This window comes from Colletotrichum phormii, assembly GCF_030913505.1.
Source record: "Colletotrichum phormii strain CBS 102054 chromosome Unknown BDP81scaffold_7, whole genome shotgun sequence".
Taxonomy (NCBI): Eukaryota; Fungi; Ascomycota; class Sordariomycetes; order Glomerellales; family Glomerellaceae; genus Colletotrichum; species Colletotrichum phormii.
Window position 1 is genome coordinate 799,719 of NW_026851449.1, and position 22,870 is coordinate 822,588.

At 54.0% G+C, this 22,870-nt stretch overlaps 6 protein-coding genes across 6 annotated transcripts; 1 reads left to right on the forward strand and 5 right to left on the reverse strand.

The window, feature by feature from the left end:
- Positions 1-127: 127 nt before the first annotated feature.
- On the reverse strand, positions 128-1,466 carry BDP81DRAFT_448285 (uncharacterized protein; the record flags this gene model as incomplete). Its single annotated transcript, XM_060592276.1, has 2 exons — positions 128-687; positions 746-1,466. 2 exons carry the CDS (start codon positions 1,464-1,466, stop codon positions 128-130), a joined length of 1,281 nt encoding a protein of 426 aa, XP_060446808.1.
- A 906-nt stretch (positions 1,467-2,372) lies between these two features.
- BDP81DRAFT_424433 (CPL domain-containing protein) lies at positions 2,373-5,008 on the reverse strand. The gene is made up of 2 exons (XM_060590136.1): positions 4,601-5,008; positions 2,373-4,527 (listed from the first exon to the last, which is right to left on the reverse strand). Exons 1-2 carry the CDS (start codon positions 4,878-4,880, stop codon positions 2,693-2,695), a joined length of 2,115 nt encoding a protein of 704 aa, XP_060446809.1. The 5' UTR covers positions 4,881-5,008; the 3' UTR covers positions 2,373-2,692.
- A 236-nt stretch (positions 5,009-5,244) lies between these two features.
- On the forward strand, positions 5,245-5,992 carry BDP81DRAFT_448287 (ubiquitin-conjugating enzyme/RWD-like protein; the record flags this gene model as incomplete). The annotated part of the gene is made up of 2 exons (XM_060592277.1): positions 5,245-5,311; positions 5,373-5,992. The coding sequence occupies 2 exons, from the start codon at positions 5,245-5,247 to the stop codon at positions 5,990-5,992; spliced, it is 687 nt and encodes a 228-aa protein (XP_060446810.1).
- A 287-nt stretch (positions 5,993-6,279) lies between these two features.
- Positions 6,280-7,422, reverse strand: BDP81DRAFT_459932 (uncharacterized protein; the record flags this gene model as incomplete). Its single annotated transcript, XM_060593597.1, has 1 exon — positions 6,280-7,422. One exon carries the CDS (start codon positions 7,420-7,422, stop codon positions 6,280-6,282), a length of 1,143 nt encoding a protein of 380 aa, XP_060446811.1.
- A 970-nt stretch (positions 7,423-8,392) lies between these two features.
- Positions 8,393-11,912, reverse strand: BDP81DRAFT_392825 (uncharacterized protein; the record flags this gene model as incomplete). The annotated part of the gene is made up of 2 exons (XM_060587756.1): positions 8,393-11,351; positions 11,404-11,912. 2 exons carry the CDS (start codon positions 11,910-11,912, stop codon positions 8,393-8,395), a joined length of 3,468 nt encoding a protein of 1,155 aa, XP_060446812.1.
- Positions 11,913-17,544: 5,632 nt separating this feature from the next.
- On the reverse strand, positions 17,545-22,114 carry BDP81DRAFT_480273 (uncharacterized protein; the record flags this gene model as incomplete). Its single annotated transcript, XM_060594921.1, has 7 exons — positions 17,545-18,527; positions 18,558-18,645; positions 18,676-18,935; positions 18,975-19,384; positions 19,475-20,114; positions 20,172-20,792; positions 22,100-22,114. 7 exons carry the CDS (start codon positions 22,112-22,114, stop codon positions 17,820-17,822), a joined length of 2,742 nt encoding a protein of 913 aa, XP_060446813.1. The 3' UTR covers positions 17,545-17,819.
- Positions 22,115-22,870: the final 756 nt, after the last annotated feature.

Here is a 22,870-nt window from a genome sequence, read left to right on the forward strand (position 1 = left end):
GAAGGCAAGCCTGGGTATCGTCAACGCCTGCCAAAAGTCGAAAACCGAAAACCGAAACCCTTTCTTTTCCTTTCCTTAGAACCAGAACTAAACCTCAAGATCCCAAGCAGTATCAGCCGACTTTCTCTCAGGTAGCCGGATCCCACTTTGACCAACTAGTCACATATCTACCCTGCGAACGCTCATGCTCCGTGGCGTTCAGAGTACCGGTGAGATAGCTGGGAGTGGTCTCCGCCACAGGGTAGAGTGAGCTGCTGTTGGGGCAGTACGGCTTGTACTTCTGTAAGCCGCTGCGACTGCTATGGATCTCGACAACCTTCGGCAGACCAGGAGAGGCCAGCTCAGCAATGGCTGCTTGCTGAGGGGGGCCATGGAGCTCAGGGGTGGCAGTGCCCAGCCGAGACATGTAGTCTGGGGTCGTCATACGGGACGTGAAGTCGGGAGTGGAATTGGCCGTTCGATAGCCCAGATCGGGAGTTGCGGTTGTGGTGCGAGACAAGAAGTGAGGACTGGCCGTGGTAGCTCTGAATGTGCCAGGAGACATCGCAGGAGAAGGCGTCGGCGGCATCGCCGGCATCCGCGTAGACATCGACTCGCGGGTATCGGGACTGACCGGGTGATTCATCATTCGGCTGGCACTCTGATCATTGACTCGGTTGAAGCGGGTTTGAGGCTCTTCGTAACGTCCTGTGAGTTGTCAGCTTCCTTTCTCTTATACAATAGTGGACAGTAGAAAGCAGCTTACTTCCGTAGGGGGAAAAGACCTCCTCGGGGCAGAACGGATTGGTAGTCATGGCCGGCTGGCTGATCTCATCCTCGGAACTGTGCTTGCGTCCGTCTCTGCTCATGGAGCTGATGGACTCTCGAGCTCTGAGCTTCTTTCTCTGCTTGGTGCACAGAAAGTAGGCAGCAATGACCATGCAGATCACGACCAAGGCAGAGACAGCGATGCCAGCCTGCGCAGCGACCGGGAGGTCATGTTGATCAGACTTGACCGCCAGGGCAGGAGCCGAAGCGTCGACGGCCTGGGTCTCGACGGGGATATTTGGAGTGTAAGTGTGGGGAGAAACGAAGAATGGAGTTCCAGTGGGATCGTCGGAGGTGATAGTAGAGGCAGAACCACCATCGTCAGTGAGCCAAATACCTCCGGTTTCGGTGGGCTCGGGCGTGCTGAAGGTAGTAGTCGGACTGTCAGAGGAGGTCGAAGTCTGGACCTTCTTGTCAGTGGTAGTAGAGGTCGCCTTCGACGAAGATGCAGTGGATGAGACCAAGACCGGCGCGGCGACAGATGCGATGGTTTTCTGGGCTTGGAGCTCCGTCGCAGTCAAGTAAGGGTTGAACTCATCCAGGCATCGGCCATCGCCACAAGGGTTCACCTCGCAGCAACCCTCGAAACCTTGGCAGGTGTAGTGGTATGAGCCGATCGGGCACATCTTCGCCTCTCTGGCAGGAATGGAGACGCCCATGTTGGCGGTTGACGATATTTTCCTTGTCGAACAAATCAACCGGCGTGATGAGTGAGAAGCAAAGGAAAAGTATGACACAGTCAATGGGTAGATGGTTTGTGAACCACCATCGAAGCAGTGGCTGCGATGACGATGGCGATGGTAATGGCGAAGGATGAAGCAAAATGGAAGTGTGATAAATGAGCGACGATGAGAAACTTGGAGGTGGGTAACAAGACGGTATTCCACCAAAGTGAATCAGCGAAGAAGAGAAAAGTCGCACTGCCAACTCAGTGATGATAGGTAGACGGGCTGGAGTAGTTTTTCCGGTGTAAAGGTCCACGGGTGGAGAGGGAAGGAGCTCTCGACGGACGGTGGTTGGCGGTCTGTCACTTGGGATGGAAGGAAGGAAGGGACGGTTGTGTGACCAGCCTCACCTCGTGCCTGCCTTACCTGACCATAAGGTAGGGTCGTGAGGTAGGTACCTACCTACCTGCAACGTAACTTCCTCTCTTAGCACGCTGGACTACGTGCTCGGGTGACCCGGTGAATGTTGACCATTTTCATGCAGTGCTTGAAGGCATTCAAATTCGGACTGGCGATCCCGCCAAGGCAGCACCACAGTCCCCAACTTGCACTTACACGGCAATCTAGAGGTGCCCTCGCCCCAAATCGAGAGGATCAATGAACGCCAACTTGTACTACAGAACGATTCTGGCTCGTGATTCTTTCATGGTCCTGCTCGCCGCGTTCGGGGAGCGACTGCGTTGGTGTTTGCTCGCGGATGAGTGCTTCATAGGGTAGGAGTCGAATGTCGCCCCTCACGAAAAGACGCAAGGGCCAGAATCACTGAACGACGGAAACGGAACGGCGACGTCGCACAAGCCCAAATGCCAAATGCATCAGACCCGTTGCATCTGCCACCGCGTCACGGACCGAGACAGTGACCGACGTTGACGGGTGGCCCCTAGCCGACGAAAAAGGCTCAGATGCGCGGCCAGATCTCAGTCAAGGACGGTTGCGATGAAGAAGAGAAAGATGACGGCTCGATGGACGGGCAACGCCCAAAAGCTTTGAATCAGAAACCAGCCAAACCAAACTCCATCTATTAATGCCACCACCCCAGCTAAACCTATTGCACGCCATCGACACACCAGGTAGTCAGACTGCCACGCCTGTGTGGGTATTTCAAAACATTGGGAAGAACTTTTTGCTCGCCAGTCCGGTTACGTTTTATACGATATCGCTTACAACTTCTCCAACAGAAGCTTGCTGCCAAGGTTGCCCACGGGCCTGTCTGCCTTCTTAGCACCCTTCTTGCCCTTCTTGGCACCCTTCTCGCTATTCTCGCTGTCCTTCTGGGCCCTGGCCTCCTTGGCCTCCTTCTGCTCGGCCGTCTCTTCAGTGGCGGCCTTTTGAAGGTCCTTCTTGTGCTTCTTGAGCGTCTTCTTCAGCTCAGAGGCGTGGCTGAAGTCCTCGGCTTCCAGCATGTTGAGAACGACAAAGGAGCTCGGGCCCGTGGCCCAGTCCATGATATAGTCCTTGACGATCGGGTACAGAACATCGGCGAACTTCAATGGTGGCTCGGCGAGCTCGACCTTGCCGGTCTCCTTGTTGAACCTGCCTCCGGCAATCAGCGTCTTGATCAACCGACCTCCGAACGCTGTCCGCGAGACGTGAACAGGCGTAGGGACACCTTCCACCTCCATGGGCTCGGCGCTGGGGTCGCCCTCAGCGACTGCTGCTACGGCCTCAAGAGCTGCTGTCTTGTCGCCCTCCGCAGAAAGCAGAACGTCCGCAACCAGCTGGCAACCGAAAGGGTCTGCGACCAAAACCGGTGCAGCTTCAACAACGGCTGTTATAAGCGCAGGCGACATAACAGCAACCAACTCCTTCCTTCTTATCTCGGCATCCTTCTTACTGGTGGTCTCGCGAATGGCATGAACCTCTTTGAGAATCGTAAGATCATCGCTCATGTTGTCAGGGAAAAGAGCTCGGGTCTGGCCTTCCAACAGGTACAGAAGTGTGGCCTTCGCGAAGGGATTTGATGTGGAAACAACGATGTTCTCTGTCGCCTTCTCCTTGTCGTCGCCAATCAGCTCGGGGAAGATGGCCTTTGATGACATCTTCGTGTCGTCAATGACATCGAAAGCGGTGAGAATCACAATGTGAGCATTGGCGTCACCCGACATCAGCACGAAGTTGTCCTTGTATGCCTTGAGCAGGTTTCTGCGGTCCTTGGAGGAACCGTGGGCCAGAAGCAGAGACACCAACCGGGATCCAGAGCGGGTGAAGGCCATGTTCTTCAGCAAGTCACCCTCCTCGTCGTCCTTGATCATCTCAACAAACAGGTTGAAGTTATCCGTACCAGGCTCGACGTTGAGGAAATACTGCAGCATGGCGTCGTGAAGCATTGTGAAACCGGTCATCTTCTTCTGGACCAGCGAGTTGATCATGTCGTTGAGACTCTTGAGGATGTAGGCCTTCTTGCTGGGGTTCTGCTCGAGGATCGTCGCCAGGTCTGAAGTCGGTTTCTCCTCCTTGCTGCGCTCCAAGAGAGCAAACTCGGGTCCGTACCATTCTCTCAGAAGGATGGCCTTCTGCTCCTTCGTCGCAATTTGTCTGTAGATGTCGTCCAAAATCCATGAAGCCTCGGGGTGGTTGATCAACTTCCGCACCTTGCCGTAAAACTCGGGGATGATGAGATCCTTGATCTCGCCGTCGGCCTGCACCACCATCTTGGCGATGAGGAACTTGGCATATCGACTCTCAGCAAGCTGGGTGTAGGTACCCTGCAGCTCGCGGGTGATCTGTTTCCGTTGCGTAGCCGTGGCGTACTTGAGGGCGGTCTGGACAGCGCGCGTGGCGTCGTGCTTGAGGACAAATTCCTTGACGCGGCCGGTGATGATGGTGAAGAGCTCGTCGACTAGCTGCTTTCGCTCCTCGGACGGAACGTGGGACTTTCTCCGCAACCTCTCCCAGATCTTCTTGGTTCGGGCGAGTTCGTCGGCGAGGGGCTTGGCCATCTTGCGCTCCAGGGCGAGCTTCTTCTGGATGGCATGGGACTCTCTCGAGTTTTGGCCTGTTGCAAATCTCACAGTCAGTACAATTGCAAGCTTCCACCGGCCAGGCAATGCATCGCATAGGTTCCTTACCTCGCTCTTGGTTAAAGTTCGTGTTCTTGCTGGCACCATTGGCGCCATCCTGATTGCCCTTGGCCTGAGCCTGTTGGGCCCGGTCGCGAGGAGTAAGCTGGACGCCACCGTCGTCCGAGTCTTCAGAATCATCGAAGTTGTCCTCGTCATCTTCCTCGGGGGTCTCGACGGGTTGGGCCTTCTTCTTCGAATCGACCTTGGCCTTCTTGTTGAACTTTCCGTCGGAAGCACCCTTGCCAGCGGCAGGGGCACTCTTTCTCTTGACGCCGATGGAGGCCATTGTGAGGAATTGGCTGGCTGTTGTGGTTGTGGTGGACAGCCGGGATTATCAATCGCAAAGTGTGAACGTTTTCTCGGCGTACAGAGGAAGCAAAGCGACTGGACTGCACGGGTGGGAACCTACAGCGGTCGCAATTGCTTAGGGAATTTCTGAAATTTTTATTTGAATTGCCGGGCGGTCAGGACAACGCTAAGCTGGATTCAACTTACCACCCCACCACTGTGCATGTACGTACCTCTCTGCCATCAACGGCCATCCTCGAGCCGCTAGCTACATCTTCAACGGCATCTTGTAGTTACAAAACAGCAACCAGCGCATTGCCCCAAGCTTCCAGAAGTCTCCTGGAAGACACAGACAACTCAAGATGGGGCGCGAAGAACAAGTCGAAGAGCGCGAGGTGCTCGAATCCATCTTCCCAGATGAGATCACCGGTACGATTACCCCACCATGCCACCTTGAGCCAGCCCATCCACTAAACCCCGGATCATATAGACATCTCAGAGACGGAGTTCAGAATACAAATCGCCCTAGACATCCCCGGCGAAGAGGAGGACCCGCCAACAATGTTCCTCCAGGTCCGATACCCAGACGCATACCCCGACGAGCCACCCACCCTCGACCTGCAATCCGTGCGTGATGCGGCGCCCTACGAGTGGTTCAGCGTCGCGGACGACAAGGACCAGCTCCTCAAGGGCCTCGAGGAGACGATCCAGGAGAACCTGGGCATGGCCATGGTCTTCTCCCTCGTGTCGGCGCTGAAGGAGGCCGCGGAGATGCTCGTCGAGGAGCGTAAGCAGCAGAAGGAGAAGGAGAAGGAGGAGCGTGCGGCGGCGGCCGAGCGCGAGGAGAACAAGAAGTTCCACGGAACACCCGTGACGCCCGAGACGTTCCTAAAGTGGCGCGACGACTTCTTCAAGGAGATGAAGGAGTTGAAGGAGAAGGAGGAGGAGGAACGCCTTGCCGAGCTGAAGAAGGCCAAGGTCAAGGAACCCATCAAGTTGTCGGGGAGGCAGCTGTGGGAGCGTGGTCTCGCTGGCAAGGCTGACTTTGATGAAGAGGAAGAAGGGGGCCTTGCGGAGGGTGTCGAGAAGCTCAAGGTCGAGGCGGTATAGTATCCGTCGTGGAGGAAAACAAATTCAGTGCATTTACTCGGCGTTTTTTTGGAAAGGGGCAATCTAAGAAGAAAAATGGTTGCGGTTTCTGGCTCTCAACCCTCATCTATATGCCTCGACGAACGGATCCTCTTACGGAGAAAGAGGAACCTCATGACTTTTGACAACTTTTTCCCAGTACCAAACTCCAAACTCCCAAGTCCCAGTCAACGAAGAAAAACTTCCCAGTGGTCATAACGTTTATCATCAACGTTGTCTTATATGAAGTGCCAACCATGCCATGCCATTTACTCTTCCATCGCCTCATCACCATCACTACCAGCATCCTCCCATCCATCATCATACTCCTCATCCTCTGCGCCGGCCGGGGGCTCGCCAAGCTCCTTGTTGATAGAAGCAAACAGCTCCTTGGCGTGCTCGCCCAGCCTCTCGTCCTCGTACTCCTGCGCCTCGTACAGCTTCAAGCAGCGCATCAACCACCGCCGTGCCGTATCCCACGTAACCTTCCAATCCTCCTCGTCCTCGCTCAGCTGCGCCGCCTCGCCCTTGGCCTTGACCTTGTCGCCGGCAATGAACAGAGCCCACCCGCCGAGATACCACGCCTCAACGCTCTCATCATCGTCGCCGACGAGCCTCTCCAGCACCTCAATCGCTTCCTGCTCCATCTCCACCTCGAGCAGCAGCCGCACCAGGCTGATGCGCGTAGGGAACGCCGGCACATTGGGATCCAGCGGCGGCAAGTCGACCCACAGCTCCAGACTCCTCGCCAGCGCCGCTTTCGCCTCGTCAATCTTCTCCTGCGATATCCGCACGTTGGCCACCGTCTGCCACGTCTCCGCCGAGTCGGGCGCGACCAAGCCGGCCTCGGTGACGAGCGCCTCGCACCTCTGCTCCGCGTCCACCTCCCACGACAAGTCCGTCATGTACACCTCCGCCACGGCGCACAGCGTCCCGCCGAGCTTCTGCTTCTTCTCGTCCAGCGCAGACTCCTGCTCGGCGCTGCGCTTGTCGAGGTCCACGAGCGCCTGGATCTGGCCCCGCAGCGACTGCGCGCCCTTGTCGAACCAGTTGACGCTGTCCTGCCCTCCCTCCTCGCTGAGCTGCGCGAGCCAGAGAAACTTTTCCGGCCCGCCGCCTATGCGCTCGTCGAGGGCGCCCTCCGGGTCCAGCTCGACAGCGCGCAAAAAGTACGCCCTCGCCTCGTCCACCTCGCCTATCTCGACGCTGATTTGGCCCAGGAGGTTCAACGCCGCCAACTCATAATCGCCGCCTTCGCCCGTTACATCGAGGGCCTCCTTGCCAGCCGCGTAGGCGCTCTCCAAGTCGCCTTCTGTCAGTTTTGTGGCGGCTTCGACGAGCTTGTGTGCCGCGTTGGCGGGCTTCTTTTGCGTTCTCTTTTTTGACTTCTTGTTGGGGCGGGTTGGCGCCATTTTGTGGTGAGAATGTGGTGAGAAGTGTGATGTTTGGACGAAGAAGTATGTGATGGTTCTAAGCGAAAGAGTTATGAATTTTTCATGAATTTGCTGTAAGGAATCTAATCGAGTGATGAGAGTGAGGAGTGAGCTGGACTCATGAGGCAAGGCAGAGTCGCAATGGTGGGTTCAAACTGGGCCAGTCGAAAAAAATTCTTATCGCAGTGTTATAATCTTATCGATAACGCCATGACGATGGCGGGGTTATTCGACACCGAAAACCTCGCACTCACCGACCCTCACCGACCAGCTAGAGTTGAAAGGTGAACAACTTAGGTCAAGTACCTCTCTCCACCATATGGTACCAGGGTCTTTACCATTGATTATCAAACTTGGAAGAACTTGAGCCTTTGTGGCTTAGTAAAAAACTGAATTATGCGTGTGTAACTGCAACAGACCACCTCAGTCCGGTGTACCCGAAACCGAGAAGGCCGGCTGTTCCACACCGTCATAGCCCAACGGAACCCAGCTTCATGGTTTACGGGAACTCTGAAAGTCTAAGTCTACGGAAATACAATACACACTACTTGCGAGTGGAAAAAATAGTCATTCATTAAGTTGGTGATCTGGGACTGAGCAGCCCGATGGAGGCAGTGTCATAACTAGATATAATTCTCGGCCCCGCCATCGTCCGTAAAATAATGAGATCCTCGATGATAAGAATGACAGGCCGCCCATCAGATACCAGCCTGGTCCAGTTTTTAAGACGCCGTCGCTAATAAGCACCCAAGGCCAATTGTACCAACCGTACTCCGTTCCCGACCATGTCCCGCTTGCTCTGCACAGAGGAATTAGGTTACCCCTCTTGTGGATTTATACATCGTGTACAATAAGACTCATAGGCCACCCTGAAATGACATTAAGTGCCCTATTTAAAACAAAATAGAATTAAAAGGAAAGTGCGCGTCGGGTAGAGTGACGTGCTGTATCACTGACCTCTGCCTCCCGCCGACGAGCTCCTGCTGGAGGGCCCTCGCTCGTCGACAAGCTCAGCAGAAGTCCCTAGTAAGTCGACCTGCTGATCAGAGCCAGGATCAACTCTGCTGATGCTGTGCTGCGCGACTACCCCATAGCTGGTTGGCCGCTCGGTACTTGGCGTCCTACGAATGTTGAACTCTTCCAGAGATGAACCGTTGGAAGAGAGTCGTTTTTGATGAGATTCTGTCCGCTCAAAGGGAAGTCGCCCGGGATTTGGGGACGAAGTAAGGCTGCCCTGTGCTGTCGTGCTTCCTGAAGGCTCGCCATTTAGCGGCCCAGCGGGCGACGTCGGCGGTATAAGGTTGAACGAAGGGGCTGGAGAGTGCCCCCGGCCCATGCCAGAATCTCTCTTTGAGCTCTTCCGAGGTATTTCGGGGATGTCCGACTCCGTGAATTGGCGCCTGTGCTTTTGTGAAGCTGACCGGCTTGCCTTGGAAGGAACCCGGCTGGGCAGCTTGAAGCTGCCAGAACTTGCGATTCCTGGCAAGGTTGGTGGTACATCAGACACCTTCTGTAGTCCGATCTCTTCGATCTCCGATTCGACCGAAACGACCGAAACGACCGAGACGCCATCATCGTTGAGCAGATTTTCCGAGTTTTCTGCATTTTCGGGGCGTTTCCGTGCCGCTTTGTTCTTCGGTTCATCGTCGTCTGATTCAATGGGCCCGTTTCTCAAAACACCCATGGCCACCGGAATTCCCTCTGGTGGGGGCTCAGCGTCGTACTCTGCGTCGGCGGCTGCACGCATGGCCGGTGGCATTCGCGAGCTTCGTACAACTTCGAATCCTTTGCCCTTTTCCTTTGTCTTACCCCCAAACATGGTGCGGAACCATCCTGCGGCGGTAGCCATTGGTTTGGTCGGATCGGCAGGGCCAGTCCTCAGTTTACGACCGATGCCCTCCGAGTTGAGGGCTGGTCCTCGAACGCCGTAGTAGAAATCCACCTCTCTCGTCGAGTAGTCCGCTCTCGGGGTCAAGTTAATGGCTTGAGGGGCGGGTGTCGGGCCCCTTGATAGTTGTGCTTCCAAGTCTGCCGTAGCATCGGCAAGATGTGCTCCCCCTTGGCTGTAACGTCGAGAATCGGCGACGGAGGCTCGGTGAGGAAGGGACGTGGATGATCCATTGAGAGTGTCGCCACGGCGTCGCGGAGGTCGATAGTAAGGATCGGCAGATTCGACGGTGACGGCAGCGGGAGGTCGAGTGGCTGCAGCAGGTGACGGCAAGAAAGAGAAGGTGCTAACTTCACCTGGCGTTGTCGGGGTAAAGTTGCTACCACTGTCGAAGTTGCGGACTTGACCGGTATACGGATCGATGCTGTCTAGTGCGGAAGAGCTCCGTTGCTGGCTTCGGAGGAGGAAACCACTTCCTGCCGACTCGCTTCTCAGTCTGCCGCCCCGCATTACATATCCGGTCTTTGAATTTTCATCGGCGTCGAGCATGCCCGTGGTCGACAGTTGGCTTGCTCGTGAAGGACCATTTTCCCTTCGAGACGTACGACGTTGCAGCTGTCGCATACCAAATATCTTTGACAGCCCACCGCGTTGCAGACCCCGCGTGTCGTCGCCTCCAGCACCCATTAGTCGCGCAGTTACCTCAATTATCGTTTGCAGTGCGTTCAGGAAGAATCCAAGAACCAATACACAGGCGTGAATCAGTAGGATGGTGTAGCCGATCCATCCTTTGGGACCCTCTGTAACGCCCATTTGCGGTACGAACGCCACCATGAGCATGACGGTGGTGAAACGCAAAGCAGAGAAAAGCGTATGGTAGGCATTCATAGATGTTGGAGACTGGAAAGGCCTGAAAGCGTGAAGGGTCAGGAGGTGAACGACTTCACAGATAGCAAGCAAAACGATTTGTGCGATGCCAACAGGTTGCACGGCGCCAATCGCAATGCCGCGGATGAACGTCAGCGTGACAGGAATCAACGCAAAGGCCGCTGCCTCGTCTGAGTAGGTGTTGTAAAGAGGCCCATAGAGCAACACAGTCGGCAAATCATCGAATAGGACAGCTCTTGGCCGGGTCCTAAAGATCAGATAAAGGAGCCATGCGGCAAAGCATACCAACATGAGAAGGGTGATGATAGCTAGAGCAACAGCAAACTCGCGTGACTGACTGGCAACCACCAGTTGAAATGTTGACAGTGCAACAATAGGCAGCAGAAGGTAGTTGAAGACGACACGCACGACATTACCGACAGAGAACGGTATGTTCTTAGCACGGAGGTCCTCTTCAGGGGTATCGCTGATAAACCGAAGCACCCAGCGGAAGAAAAAGCCGATTTGAATCAGGACGAAGAGAGCCGCGACGATGACGCAAACCCAGACCATCGTTCCCGCCCAGATATCTTCGACATCGGTCATGCCCACCATTTGCGCGTACTGGTGCAGTCCGTATGTGCCATTGGTGACGTAAATACCGTCTTGAATCGATTGCCAGCCTGGGGACTTGCTAACAAAGCTCTCGTTGAACATCAGCGCAGACCAACCCACCTGACTGACGACTGGTTGGTAGAATCCGGGATAGTTGAGAGTCAGCCCTCCGGTGAGAGCCACAAATTGAATGTACTGAAGGCAGTCTCCAAATCCCGGTGTCACCAGTCGCAACAGATCAGCGTCTCGGCCATAATTTGTCGTCCAGTGAAAGATGTCTGTCGAACCCCACGGACTGAATACGGAGGCGAACATGGTCGCAAATCCTACGAAGAGAAGAACCACAAGCGGCAGATAACGCAGAAGATCGCGAAGACTTCCCAGGTCCGGGGTTACAGTGGCCGAGGCACATGCGATATGTTTGGCAGAGTCGTCGCCGTATATGACTTGCAATGTCGCGGCTAGCGATGTAAATGCATAGGACGATTCCATCTTGGCCGTGATGTTTACAGAGGGCAAGATCCCGTACGGGTTGGTACTGGAAAGATGTCAGTCGACATGCAGCAAGATTGCCCTGGAGGGATGCTTACATGGCCGTGTCGTTGAAGACGGGGGGAAGAGGACACGACCCATTGACCAGGCTGTAGTTGCAGAAACTAGAGACGTTGCTGAATGGCTCGTAGGTCAAGAAATTGACCTTGCTGGCAAGAGTTGTGACTTTGTTCCCTTCTTTCGTGTAGTCGAGGATTTTGCCATCCGTACTGCTAGAATCATTCCACAGCGGAGAGCCTTTAACAGGCAGATCCACCTTGTAAAGAGAGCCAGATACATTGCCCCATACGATGATTTGAAGAAGGTGATCTGGGTTTTCGGTATCGAAGCGAGCGTCTACGTATACGGGACTCCATTGCAGCGGCAAGGGATCGAAGTTTCGGTAGCTGTCGGGCAGGCAGTTGTCGAAAGGGATCAGAACTGCAGAGGCAGGCCTTATCAACAGGCAGGCGAGAATGATGGTGAGCAGCGCGCCGAAGGAGTCCACAGCAGATCTACGGGTTCGAGATGGCAATGGCGACAGTCGACGACCATGGCTGCGATCCATCGTGAGCGAGTGTGATGAAGGATATCGGGATCCTTGAAGGGGCGAGCGAGTGTTCTGCCTCGACAGCGAGTGTAAAGACTTGACGGGTTGGAATGACAGCGAAGGAACGCGCTTTCCACGTCCAGGGTGGGCTATCACTGCATGTCTTGGAAGGCTCTCGGGATGGGGTAGGTCTCGTGGAGAAGCAGATGGAGGCATTCGCATGTTTCGGACAGGCGTCCCGCCTGGCGTGTAGTCGAACGCTGCTACAGAGGCAGGAGTGACGGTTGAAGCGGCGTGGGGTGAACGAAAGACGCACTGAGGCAAAGAAGAGAAACACGGGAGTGGTGTGCTAGAATCCCGGCATCTTGGGGGTACTGCAGCGGTCGCCTCGTATGGTATTGTCGCCGTGATTCCGTTCCTCGATTCGTTGGCGCGATATCGTGATCTCGACCTTGCTCGCCTTTTGTCGAATTATTTTCCTTCCAGTATCCGTAGGGGTTTGGCTCGTAGCCGTTGATGTGTTGATCGCGTGTTAGGTTGGCCTGTGCTATGGAAGAATGAAAAATTCGAAGAGGGGAGAGGGAGGAATGTTGGCTGAGTGGGTGTGTATGGTGGTGTCGGTGGTGTCGGCGGTGCAGGTGCAGGCAGGAAAGACGGGATGTTGTTGCGCGGGAGAGCAGCTCAATGGAAGAGTTGGAGTGAGCCGGGGGAGCAGGTACTTGGTAAGAGTACGGGATACCAGGGATCCTTCTCTGGTTTCTCGTCCTTCTTTTGCAAAAAGTGACTTTGGAGCATGTGCCTCGTAGACCCCCTGTCCATGCCCTGTCAAGGTGAACCTGTGAGGTGCGGATCGGTCGACCAGCTCAGCACAAGACAAGCAGAATTGGCCCAGACCTACGGTTAGTAATTACTGCGTAGGTTCAATTTGGGGAACTTTGCGTCTGGGATGTAGGCAAAAGAGCTGAGGTGCGACACGGAAACGATTCTACTGCAAGATGGACTGTGGCTGAGCATTCTCACTTCATGTTCTCGGGTCTTGTGTCTGCACGTTTACTCGCCCTTGGTGCCCCTTGTCGCCCTTGGTGCCCTCCCGTGCCACGGACAGCTCACACGTTGTATATAAGACGATGGAATGATTCCAGTGGAGGTTCACTTCGCCTTCGGTCCTCGGTGCTGTCGGCCATTGAGGACTCATCAGTGCGCTGGCCAGCTGCTAGGAGCAGCCCAGTTGCTCAGCATGATCCGGGGCGAGGCCGCGAGAGACTTGATGGGATAGGAAAGGTTCGAACTTCAAAGTACTTTTCCCGATGTATTCGTATAGATTGAGAGAATGGAAGGTACTTCGGAGCAAGTACCTTTTCTCAGCACCTTCTTGCCAGGGGGTAGTTTGCTGAGTGCCTGCTCACTGGGTTCCCGTTTCCTTCTCAAGAAGGAACTGAGTGTGCTGAGTTCCTTCAACTGCCTCCCCATTAATCCATCCATCCACATCATTCTTTCCCCCAAAAAGCCACAAACCCAAGGGGTCCCCGGGCGCATTCAAAGTTGCCGGTTGGCTGCCCGTTAGACACCCCCAGCCAGGCCATGGATGTGCAGTTCCCCACTCAGTAAGGCGCAGCCGAGCCCCGTCCCTCCTACCTCGCCCGTCTGGCCCATCTCTATTCGTACCCATTTCAATTCAGGTCAGGTCAGCCAAAAGTGGGAGCGACCTGAGAAAATTGGTCACCTTATTACGGATACACACTCTCTTCGGTCTCTGGGCTATCGATATTCTGTACTTTGTCTGCCCACCACTGCCACTATTTTCTACATGTCACGACGAGCCCACCCGACCATTTGCTCAACTCGTCTCGTCGCCCAGCCGATTAACAAGGCCCAGACATGGCTTGTCCCCTCTCTAGTCTTCGCTTCGCCGCTATGAATACCCTGGACCCCTTCTGTTCTCTTCTGGCTACGAACAACTAAAGTGGCCTCACGCAGGGTCACTCTCCAACCACGCACCATTCGAATACCTACCTAATACACCATCTATCCGTCTCCAGGGCAAACCTAGGCTCGTCCCAAGGAGACAGACGACGGGGGGCCGATACATAAGGTAAGACAAGGGCGAGGGGAAGAAGGTTTCCCAATGGCAGTGCTTGTCTAGCGCCCGGCCTGAAACCAAGACTGCCACCCTATGACGTGCCGATGGAATTCCGCAAAGCCAGCTCACCTCGATCCATTTCAACGCCAATAGCTGGCGTGAGACCTTGTCTCTGACTTGGATGTGTCTAATGTCATCCGTCGCGCACTCAATGGGACCGTCTCACATGGAGATAACACGCCAACCTCGATGTAATTTAGGTAGTACTGGCAAGTAAGGCACCGTCCTCCCCTAATCACCAAAACCACATCTGTTAACAATCAAGTGGCCCAGCAGTGTCAGAACGTACCGTGAGCTCATGCAGAGCAGAGAAGAGCAGGGCAGGGCAGAACCAGGGCAATGACACACGCTGAGCCCAAGCACCCTTCAGGCCTGAGATGGCAGTTCAATCGCATTTGTGACTTGCATACGGACATCTCCAGCCCCCCGTGCTTGCAGCGTGCAGCGGAGGCCAGTTCGTCTGTCTTTCTGCTTTTGGACGGACTCTGTTGTTACTTCACTACATCAAGAATGGCAGTCTTCTAGTATGCGTATCCGTACAATGCTACAGTACGGTAACAGGCACACGGCACGCCTGGCCGACAAATTTCTGCCCTCATTCTCGTCTCCCCTTCCGGTTACCGACACACTGTCCGCCTTCGGGAAACAATTTGGACGGAGATGAGGAGAGTCGCGCATGGGCCAAGTTGCCAGGATCATCAACTAAACATAAATGTGGCAGTACGGAACTATGACTTCAGACGAAACCCGGACCACCGATCGATACAGTACCTGCCGAATCCTCATTGTCTGTGCAATTTGTTGGCAAGCATCCAACTGGAATCTCCATGCTACCTAACAAATGAGCATCAATACTGGCATCATCGTCAGTATTCGCCATGGGAGGAGACGCAAAAACGACAAAACCACCGATCGAGATCTCAATGTCTCTGGCAATACCAGTTTCCAAGGCACTGAGCAAGTAGCCCACATGCATCGCAGAGGATCGTCCAACCCGCGGCACCGTGTGCGACGCTCCAATCCCAGCAGAGGACTTCTACGGCGCCCACGGCCAGGAATACCTGTCGATGTTATTGCTGGCTGGGCCACAGAACCCCGAGCTACTACGGAGCACAAGTAGCAAGAAAAACCTGCCAGCAAGGACCCCAGCATTTAATCATGATTGACGGGTTCTCCATGTATAGCATCTGGCTATTATACCCCCGGTTGCACAACCCGACACTTCATTCGCACAACACATCCTTGGCCATAGCCATCGTATCTATACTCGTACATGCTCATAACATCGTCACCCGTCTCCTGCAAAAAGAAAATCGACTCGGATCGCATGGCAATATGATCTTCCAGACTCAATGCGATGCCCAAACTGAGCCATTATCCGTGCCTAGAGGCCAGATCGATCATCTCAAAAAACTAGGAACAAGTCAACACCTCGATTGCCTGGGCACGTAGGACTTACCTGGCCAGCCTTGCTGTGCTTGCGTAAGTAGCTCAAGCAAACGTACATCAAACTTTGGTAGTGAAACATTGACTCTCTTCGTCAGAACCCATCACGATAACTCGCCAGTCGACTAACCCAATCATACCGCCTTTCCCTCCACCACCCGCGGCGACAGCAAATAGGAATCAGATTCCTTCGCGTCCCTAATACGAACTTCTGCACAAGCCAGTCTCCATATGTCTCGCTTACTTTGGCTGTAGCTATTTTCGGCAACCTTTAATACTTTGCTCCAGACATCGACCTGGAGGCTCTTTACCCGGCATGGTATGCATAATTTTGCACCGCTGATTGAGTGTCATCACGCTGTCCGAACGACGCTCTTCAGCCCCACTTGCCCATTGCTGCCGCCGTCCCGGACGACGAAGAAGCCGATATCATATCATTCCGCCTGACTTCGCGGTCTGTTGCTAGCTCCCTGCTGCCTCCTTGCTCAACAGCGCAGGTCTATGAGCTTTCTTCTCACTTGATGGCCGTCCGTATTATGGTATGCTAAGATGTTCACAGATGGGTGCAAACCTGTGTTTCACGGGCCGGATCTCAGCTGTTGATACTGGCAGTGTGCGGGCTTTACAGATGCTACATTGGCCCAGTGCAGAGGAGTATGGTTCCAGGTCAACCTCGTGGTCCCCATGCCTCACTCCGCGTGCTCACCTTGCTCGCCACTGCATAGCTTCTTCCGGGAAATGGCCAGTCTTGCCCTCTATCCTGTAGCCGTCTTCTATATCTCACCGCTTCGCAAGCACCTACACTGTTTCTAGGCCGGCCCAGCCCTATCCTCGCGGGAACCTAATGTGAGACAGGAAGACGCCAGGAAGCCGGAGCCTGTGGCGTGCCGTCACCGGGCTTGCCTCACATGCGCCGTTACGGGCAAGCCACAGGGCCAACCCGAGTCAAATGGCAGCCACTTGTTCTGTGTCACTTGCGCCCGAACGGTGTGGTCAAGTAGTATAATTAGGGGCCCCGAAAGTTGCTGCAGAAGGAGAAGTTCAAACTACTGCGGCCTTTACACACCAGCTAGGATAGTAGGTAGGCACCGGCGCAGCAGGAATACGATGCTGCCCTCTTCCTCGAACCCCACCCGTTGCTGTGCTGCATCATGGAGAGGATAGAAAGCCATCTCAGCCTCTTACCGACGTTCCATACTCGGGGAAACGATGTTCGGCTGCAAGGCACTCGTGTATACCACTGCGAAGTCTCCTTTCGTGGAAACGGTGAAGGCAAACCCCCCACCCCTTTTGAGGCCGTGACAATATTACATATGGGATATGGCATCAAGACAAATCGTCATGTTAGGCCAGCCGAGTCCCCTTTTTCAAACCGATAACACCGCTTTCAACGCGGGAAAAGAATTCAATCCCAGTCCCACAGAGATTTAAAGGAAAACCTGTCTTGGCTGTATACATTCAAGTACGTGTACTCATCCAAGGGGCCGGGTTTTGTGGGCTCCCGTATCATCGCTGCCTGTCTCTGATCGGCAGCGCCACCCCTCCACCCCCCCTTTTTCATCCAGCCTTTCTTCCCCGCTGCTTCCGCAATGGAGTGACGTACCCTTGAGACGGCATACACGGTATCGGTTCAACTTCACGGCTTCTACCCTGAGTGATCAAGTATTTTGCTGTTCGGGCAAGATATACTGCAATTTCCTACGTTACAACCGCTGGTTTCGATCAGCCCGTGAAGATTGGTCCTGGAAGTCGGGGCATCCCCATTCTTTATACATGTACATACTTGCTTTGTAACACTACCGGCCCTCTCTTCGTTACCTACTCAATGTGCCAAATCTTTAAAACATGACGAATGCATATGTATCCCCAGTTTGATAGGATGATAGGTATTCTCTCACCTCTCACAGCCCCCCGTATCTACCTAGCCCCCGGATTTCTCGACATACTCCTGAACACGGGCCTATCATTAGACCAGGTAGGCATGAAGCTATATAGGGTGGATAGAATCGAAGGTTCCAAGGACCATCGTGTGCACGTAGGCTTCTCCAAGAGTTCCAACTTTGAGCAAGTTCTTGGAAGTAAGAGGTGACACAGATACAGAGTAAGGCGTGAGATAGCTACGTACGGTAGACGAGACTGTGAGCCGAGCAAAGAATATGTAAGGCAGAGATGCGTCCATTAAAATGAAGATGTGGTGGTCGTTATCTATATAAAGTAAGTAACAGCCCTGCATACACATAATGATAACTTCTCCCATAGCAAAGCCGCCTTGTAAACGCAACTTACACCTCGCCCTCGAACGATATGACACCCTCCATCAAGCAAAGTGACTTATCTCATCATACTCTTATGTCTCCTTCTTCGCACAATGCCCCAATATCAATCTCAAGCTCCACTTCAACTCCATGCTTCTCATACACCCAGGCGCCCACGATTTCTTGAAGCTTGTTGCTGATATTCTCCATCTCATTCCTTCCAATGTGAAACGCCGCTTCCTGAATGCCTCTGGTGATATAGAGATCATAGTTAGATGCATCGGTAACCTGCTTCCGCAGATCTTGTAGATCAAGTGTAAGTGGCCGTGTCTGAGTATGAGCCCCCGAGAACAGCTTCTCAAATGGGAGCATCTCCGATCTCATCCTTTTGTGTACCTTGGTTCTCGACCTGGACCTAGATGCTAGTCTCTTCTTCAGGTATCTTCGCGGAGACATGTCCGGCAGGGTAGTCGTAGCTCTCCGAGAGAGCGATCTACCCCGTTCGTCCTCTGCAATCTCTCCATATTCTTCTTCAGTTCTGTGGCGTAGAGCGTTCAATCTCTCCAACATCTGTCTCTCATTTGGCTCTGGGCTGGCTTGCTGGTAGTGATGCTTTGACTTCCTTGTCTTCTCGAAACCATCATAGATGTCATCTGGTCTCGCCTCCACCGAAGGAAAGCAATTAGTCGACGTATCCTCTAGCCTTGGTTGCTGCCTCTCTCTTCGGGTGTCGACGGCAAGTTTGCTTTGTCTCAGTCCGTCTGCCCTGTGAGGCTCAAATCTCCGAGTGACCTGGGTGGGCCTTGGTAGTGCTGGTCGTACATGGAGGTCTCTGCCTTGTTCGATGCGGGCAGGCACCCGGAATGGCTTGCGCAACGGACTAGAAGACGGAGGAGGCGTGCCAAGCACACTGCTCTGGTCAAGATTCGCAAAGGGATACGGCGTCTTGGCACCGATGCGTTGGCGAACGCCTGGGCCTCTCTGCGGCATCACCTCTAGGTCTTCAATGTCGTGTCCAGTAATAGATGAATGGAATGCTTCCTCATCTCTTGAAATTCCTCGCGGTTCTTGGTGTCTTGGAATCTGATAACTAGTTGGTGGGGCGGCAGGGTGTTGTAGGATCGGTGGCTCAATGTTATCTGGATCGTATATTTCCTCCCTTGCTGCTGCAGGTACCCAATGGCGTTGAGATTGCTGCTGCTGGGAACGTCTTTGGTCTTCGATACTCCGGCTCATTACTCCATCGGCTTCCTGCATGAGCTCTGCTATCCAAGAGATATGGACTTGCTGGCGAGAAGCTGTGCCGCCCAGATTGCTGTCACTATGCTCGCCTGTGAGTAGAAGGCCAGGCATGTCTTCGTGGTGAGTAGAACGTTGTCCAGCCGCTATTTTCGCCAGAGACCATGGATTAGGTTCCTCTCGTTGGGTCTGCTCTTCCAACTGTGACTGTATGAACTCGTGTATACCCGTACTGGGAGGGCCCAGAAGAATCGGTTGCGTTTGACCATCGGGGCTTGCAGTCTCATCTCGAGCCATGTTCACCTCCCAACCGGTTCGAAGGAGGGTTTGGGTGAGTACTGGTTCCTGGGGGTCTTCCTCGGCCTGTCGGCTGATTTGCGGTTGCCCCGAGTTTGAGAGAGAGGACCTGTCTACGACAATGCCATTGCCAACATTTCTTAACTCGTGGTTCACCCAGGTGGGATCGCTCGAATCCTCCACCGCCCCAAGTGCACTTCTACGGCCGTGTAAATGCTCTCTGTCGGGAGATCCTGGCATCTGCTGTCCACTCTCAGGGGAAACCAGGCCGGTTGGTGCTCTTTCAAGACTCACTTCCTCGACCGATGCCAAGTTTTGGAGGAGGTCATAGTCTTCTTCGTCATCGTCTGGGAGAAGATCTGGACTCTGGTGTCTAGCTTGCTGGTTCGGAGTTTGGATGTTTTCTGTGACAACTTCAGCCATTGGTTCGGGCTCGGTTGGTTGGTATATCTCCTTGCACATGTCCTCGAACAGGGCTAGCAATTTGGGCTCGTTTGCAAAGATGACCTCATCTTTGGCCGTGGTTACGTTGGGATCGTAGCTTCCGAGAATACATTCGACATTCAAGCGTATGAAAGGCTTGGAAATAGACCTGGAAGAACCGGCGAGAACGACACAGCTGCGTAAGTGTTGTTTGTAAGTATCGACAAGCTTCTTCATTGTGCCCCTCGTTGTAGCCATGGGTCTCGAGTCAACGGAGATAAAGTAGCCTTTGCCAGACACCTTCACGGGATCGGCATCAGCCCTCGGTAGAAAAGCCTCGAGTCTCATGATAGATTCTGGCGTGTCTGGTCTCCCCGGTTTCGTTGCTGAGATCGCAGGTGTGGTTCCACTGAACGTCTTCTAGACGCATTGCGAAACCAGCTCGGAGCCGAAGACTTGGAGAACTGCCTCTCGGACGCCGACGCCTTTGCCTGGAGCATAAGACCACGAGAGCTTATCGTTTTTCATGACTTTCAAGGAAAGCCTAATGTGCGGTCGAGTAAGTGCGTACACCTGGAGAAGGTCCCTGATCTGGGTGTATGCTTTCTTGCTCTCCTTCTGAATCTGTTGCCTGCGAACCGGAATATTGGCAAACAAGTCCGAGACGTCGATGGTCGTCCCAACGGACCCCGAAACATGCTTCTTGTCCGTTACACCGCCACCTTTGGGGTTGAGTATCAGCAGTGTTGCCACCTGATCTTGACTCGTCCTCGTCGTGATGGTGAGCTTTGAGACGGCATTCACGCTTGCCAAGGCATCGCCGCGAAACCCAAGTGTCTGGCCTCCCTTGCACTGAAGCTCCTCGAACGTCCGGAGCTTACTGGTATGTGACCGGCGTCCAAGAGCATCGTAGTCTTCCGAGCAGATGCCGTGACCGTTGTCCCTGACCTGGATCTTGTCTATTGCGTTTGCCGATATCCAGGTCTCGACGTTGTTTGCATTAGCGTCAATAGCATTGTCTACGAGTTCCTTGACAAGTGACACAGGAGATGGGATGACGACAGACGATCCAAGCTGGCGGACTGTGGCCTGAGGTAGCTGAGATATTGACATTCTACACGAATCTGGGGTTCAAAAAGATCGGCGCAAGCATGGAAGACAGAGCAGGTGCCCCCGAAAAGAGACGAGATATTTCTAGATAGTGAGGGACAATGTGCACACAAAGACGTGAGAGTAGCGGCAATGAGAATTATCAAAATGGTAGTGTTACGAAGAGAAGAAAAATCTGCCGGATCCGAACGTGAGAGAAAGGCAAGAGACATACCTAACAGCAGACGAAGGAAGGAAGCGTGTAAGTCGACCCTGCCCATCCAAGAAGGCAGTGAGTGGCTCATGTGCCAGCTGGTCCCAGCCGAGAGCTCCGTTCAGAGCAGCGCCAGCCGTGCCAAAGCTAAGGTAAGGTAACGGAAGGTTGCCCTGCCTGCTTCCTGCAGATTCCCAGGCCTGCCAGGGCGCCGAGCCCCGCAGCTCCCTCCACTCGCAGGTGCAAGGCACGCAAGCACCTCAAAACCGTTGTTGCCCCGCATCGCAAGGTCCTCGTTCCTGGAAACCCGCCCGCCTTGCTATCCCGTAATACACTACAAGCGATTCCTTAGCCAAACCCGCACCTTACGTAGCTCTTCCCAGCTCCCAAAAGCATTGTTGTTCATCCCACCACTTGCCATCTTCCAAACCACCCCCGCCAAAACCGAGCTGTCCACCTGTCGCGAAAGACCACCTCATCCACGAACCTACACCAAACGTCTTGATACCCCTCCTATTCACAACCACCAACCACTCAACTTCAAAATGTCCGACATCAAGGGACCTACCCCGCAACAGCACGACGGTAGTGCCCTGCGCATCGGTATCGTCCACGCCCGCTGGAACTCGTCCATCATCGAGCCCCTCGTCAAGGGCGCCAAGGAGAAGCTCCTCGCCTGCGGCGTAAAGGACTCCAACATTGTCGTCCAGTCCGTCCCCGGAGCTTGGGAGCTCCCCATCTCCGTTCAGAGGTGAGTCAAACAGCAAGCAGCAGTCGCAACACGCAAGACTGACCGCGGGGCTTCGGAACTTCCGCTCTTCGCAATCCAAAACCCAGCCGTAGCTAGCTACCTTTGGCTGACAATCCCTTCCCACAGACTCTACCAAGCCTCCCAAGTCCAATCCGCACAATCCGGCACCGGCACCTCAGCCGGCGACCTTCTCGGCGCCTCGACCACGGACCTGACCTCCCTCCCCACCGAAACCGCCCTGCCCTTTGACGCCATCATTGCCGTCGGCGTCCTCATCAAGGGCGAGACGATGCACTTTGAGTACATTGCCGACGCCGTCTCCCAGGGCCTCATGCGCGTGGGCCTCGACACGGGCATCCCCGTCATCTTTGGTGTCCTGACCGTCCTCAGCGACGAGCAGGCTCAGGCCCGCGCCGGGCTTACCTCTGGCGGCCACAACCACGGCGAGGATTGGGGTCTGGCTGCCGTCGAGCTCGGCGCCAAGCGCAGGGCTTGGGCCACGGGCAAGATGGAGTAGGGGCTGTATCTCGAATTGAATGAAATGGAAGGGGTGGGGGGACCTTTGGTTTTAGAAGCTTACTGAAAAAAGTAAAAGAATCCGAAAAAGAGAAACAACAGAAACTGGAGAAATCATACCAAGGGTCTATCGTGGATAGAGATCGACCCATTGAAATTTACTTGCCATTTGGACACAAACATCAAATCGGTCATGTTAAAAAGAGTGAAAATACTCGGGGCTCCTGAGTAGGTAGGTAGGTAATACACCAAATATCTCACAAACCTAATCATTGCACCATAACGGAGGGCTCATCTTCATGGTCATTTTTTCTCCAACATTAGTTGATTATGGCACCAAGAGCTGTCTATCATGACTTTGTAAACAATATCCAAGTCCTTTCATCTTACTCTTTCACTCCCGCAGCGACGCCCGGCAAACAGATTTCTCCCAGAATGTACACTTGATGAGGGTGCGCCGAATAAATACCCTACACCAAACCCTAGATCGAAAAAAAAGAGAACCCAAACACGCCTTAGATGAGTTGCGTGATGTGTGTGTGTGTGTGTGTCTGTGTTCCTTTTGGTAATATGTCCAGTCTTTTTTTTGTTTCGTCGTGTTCCGAT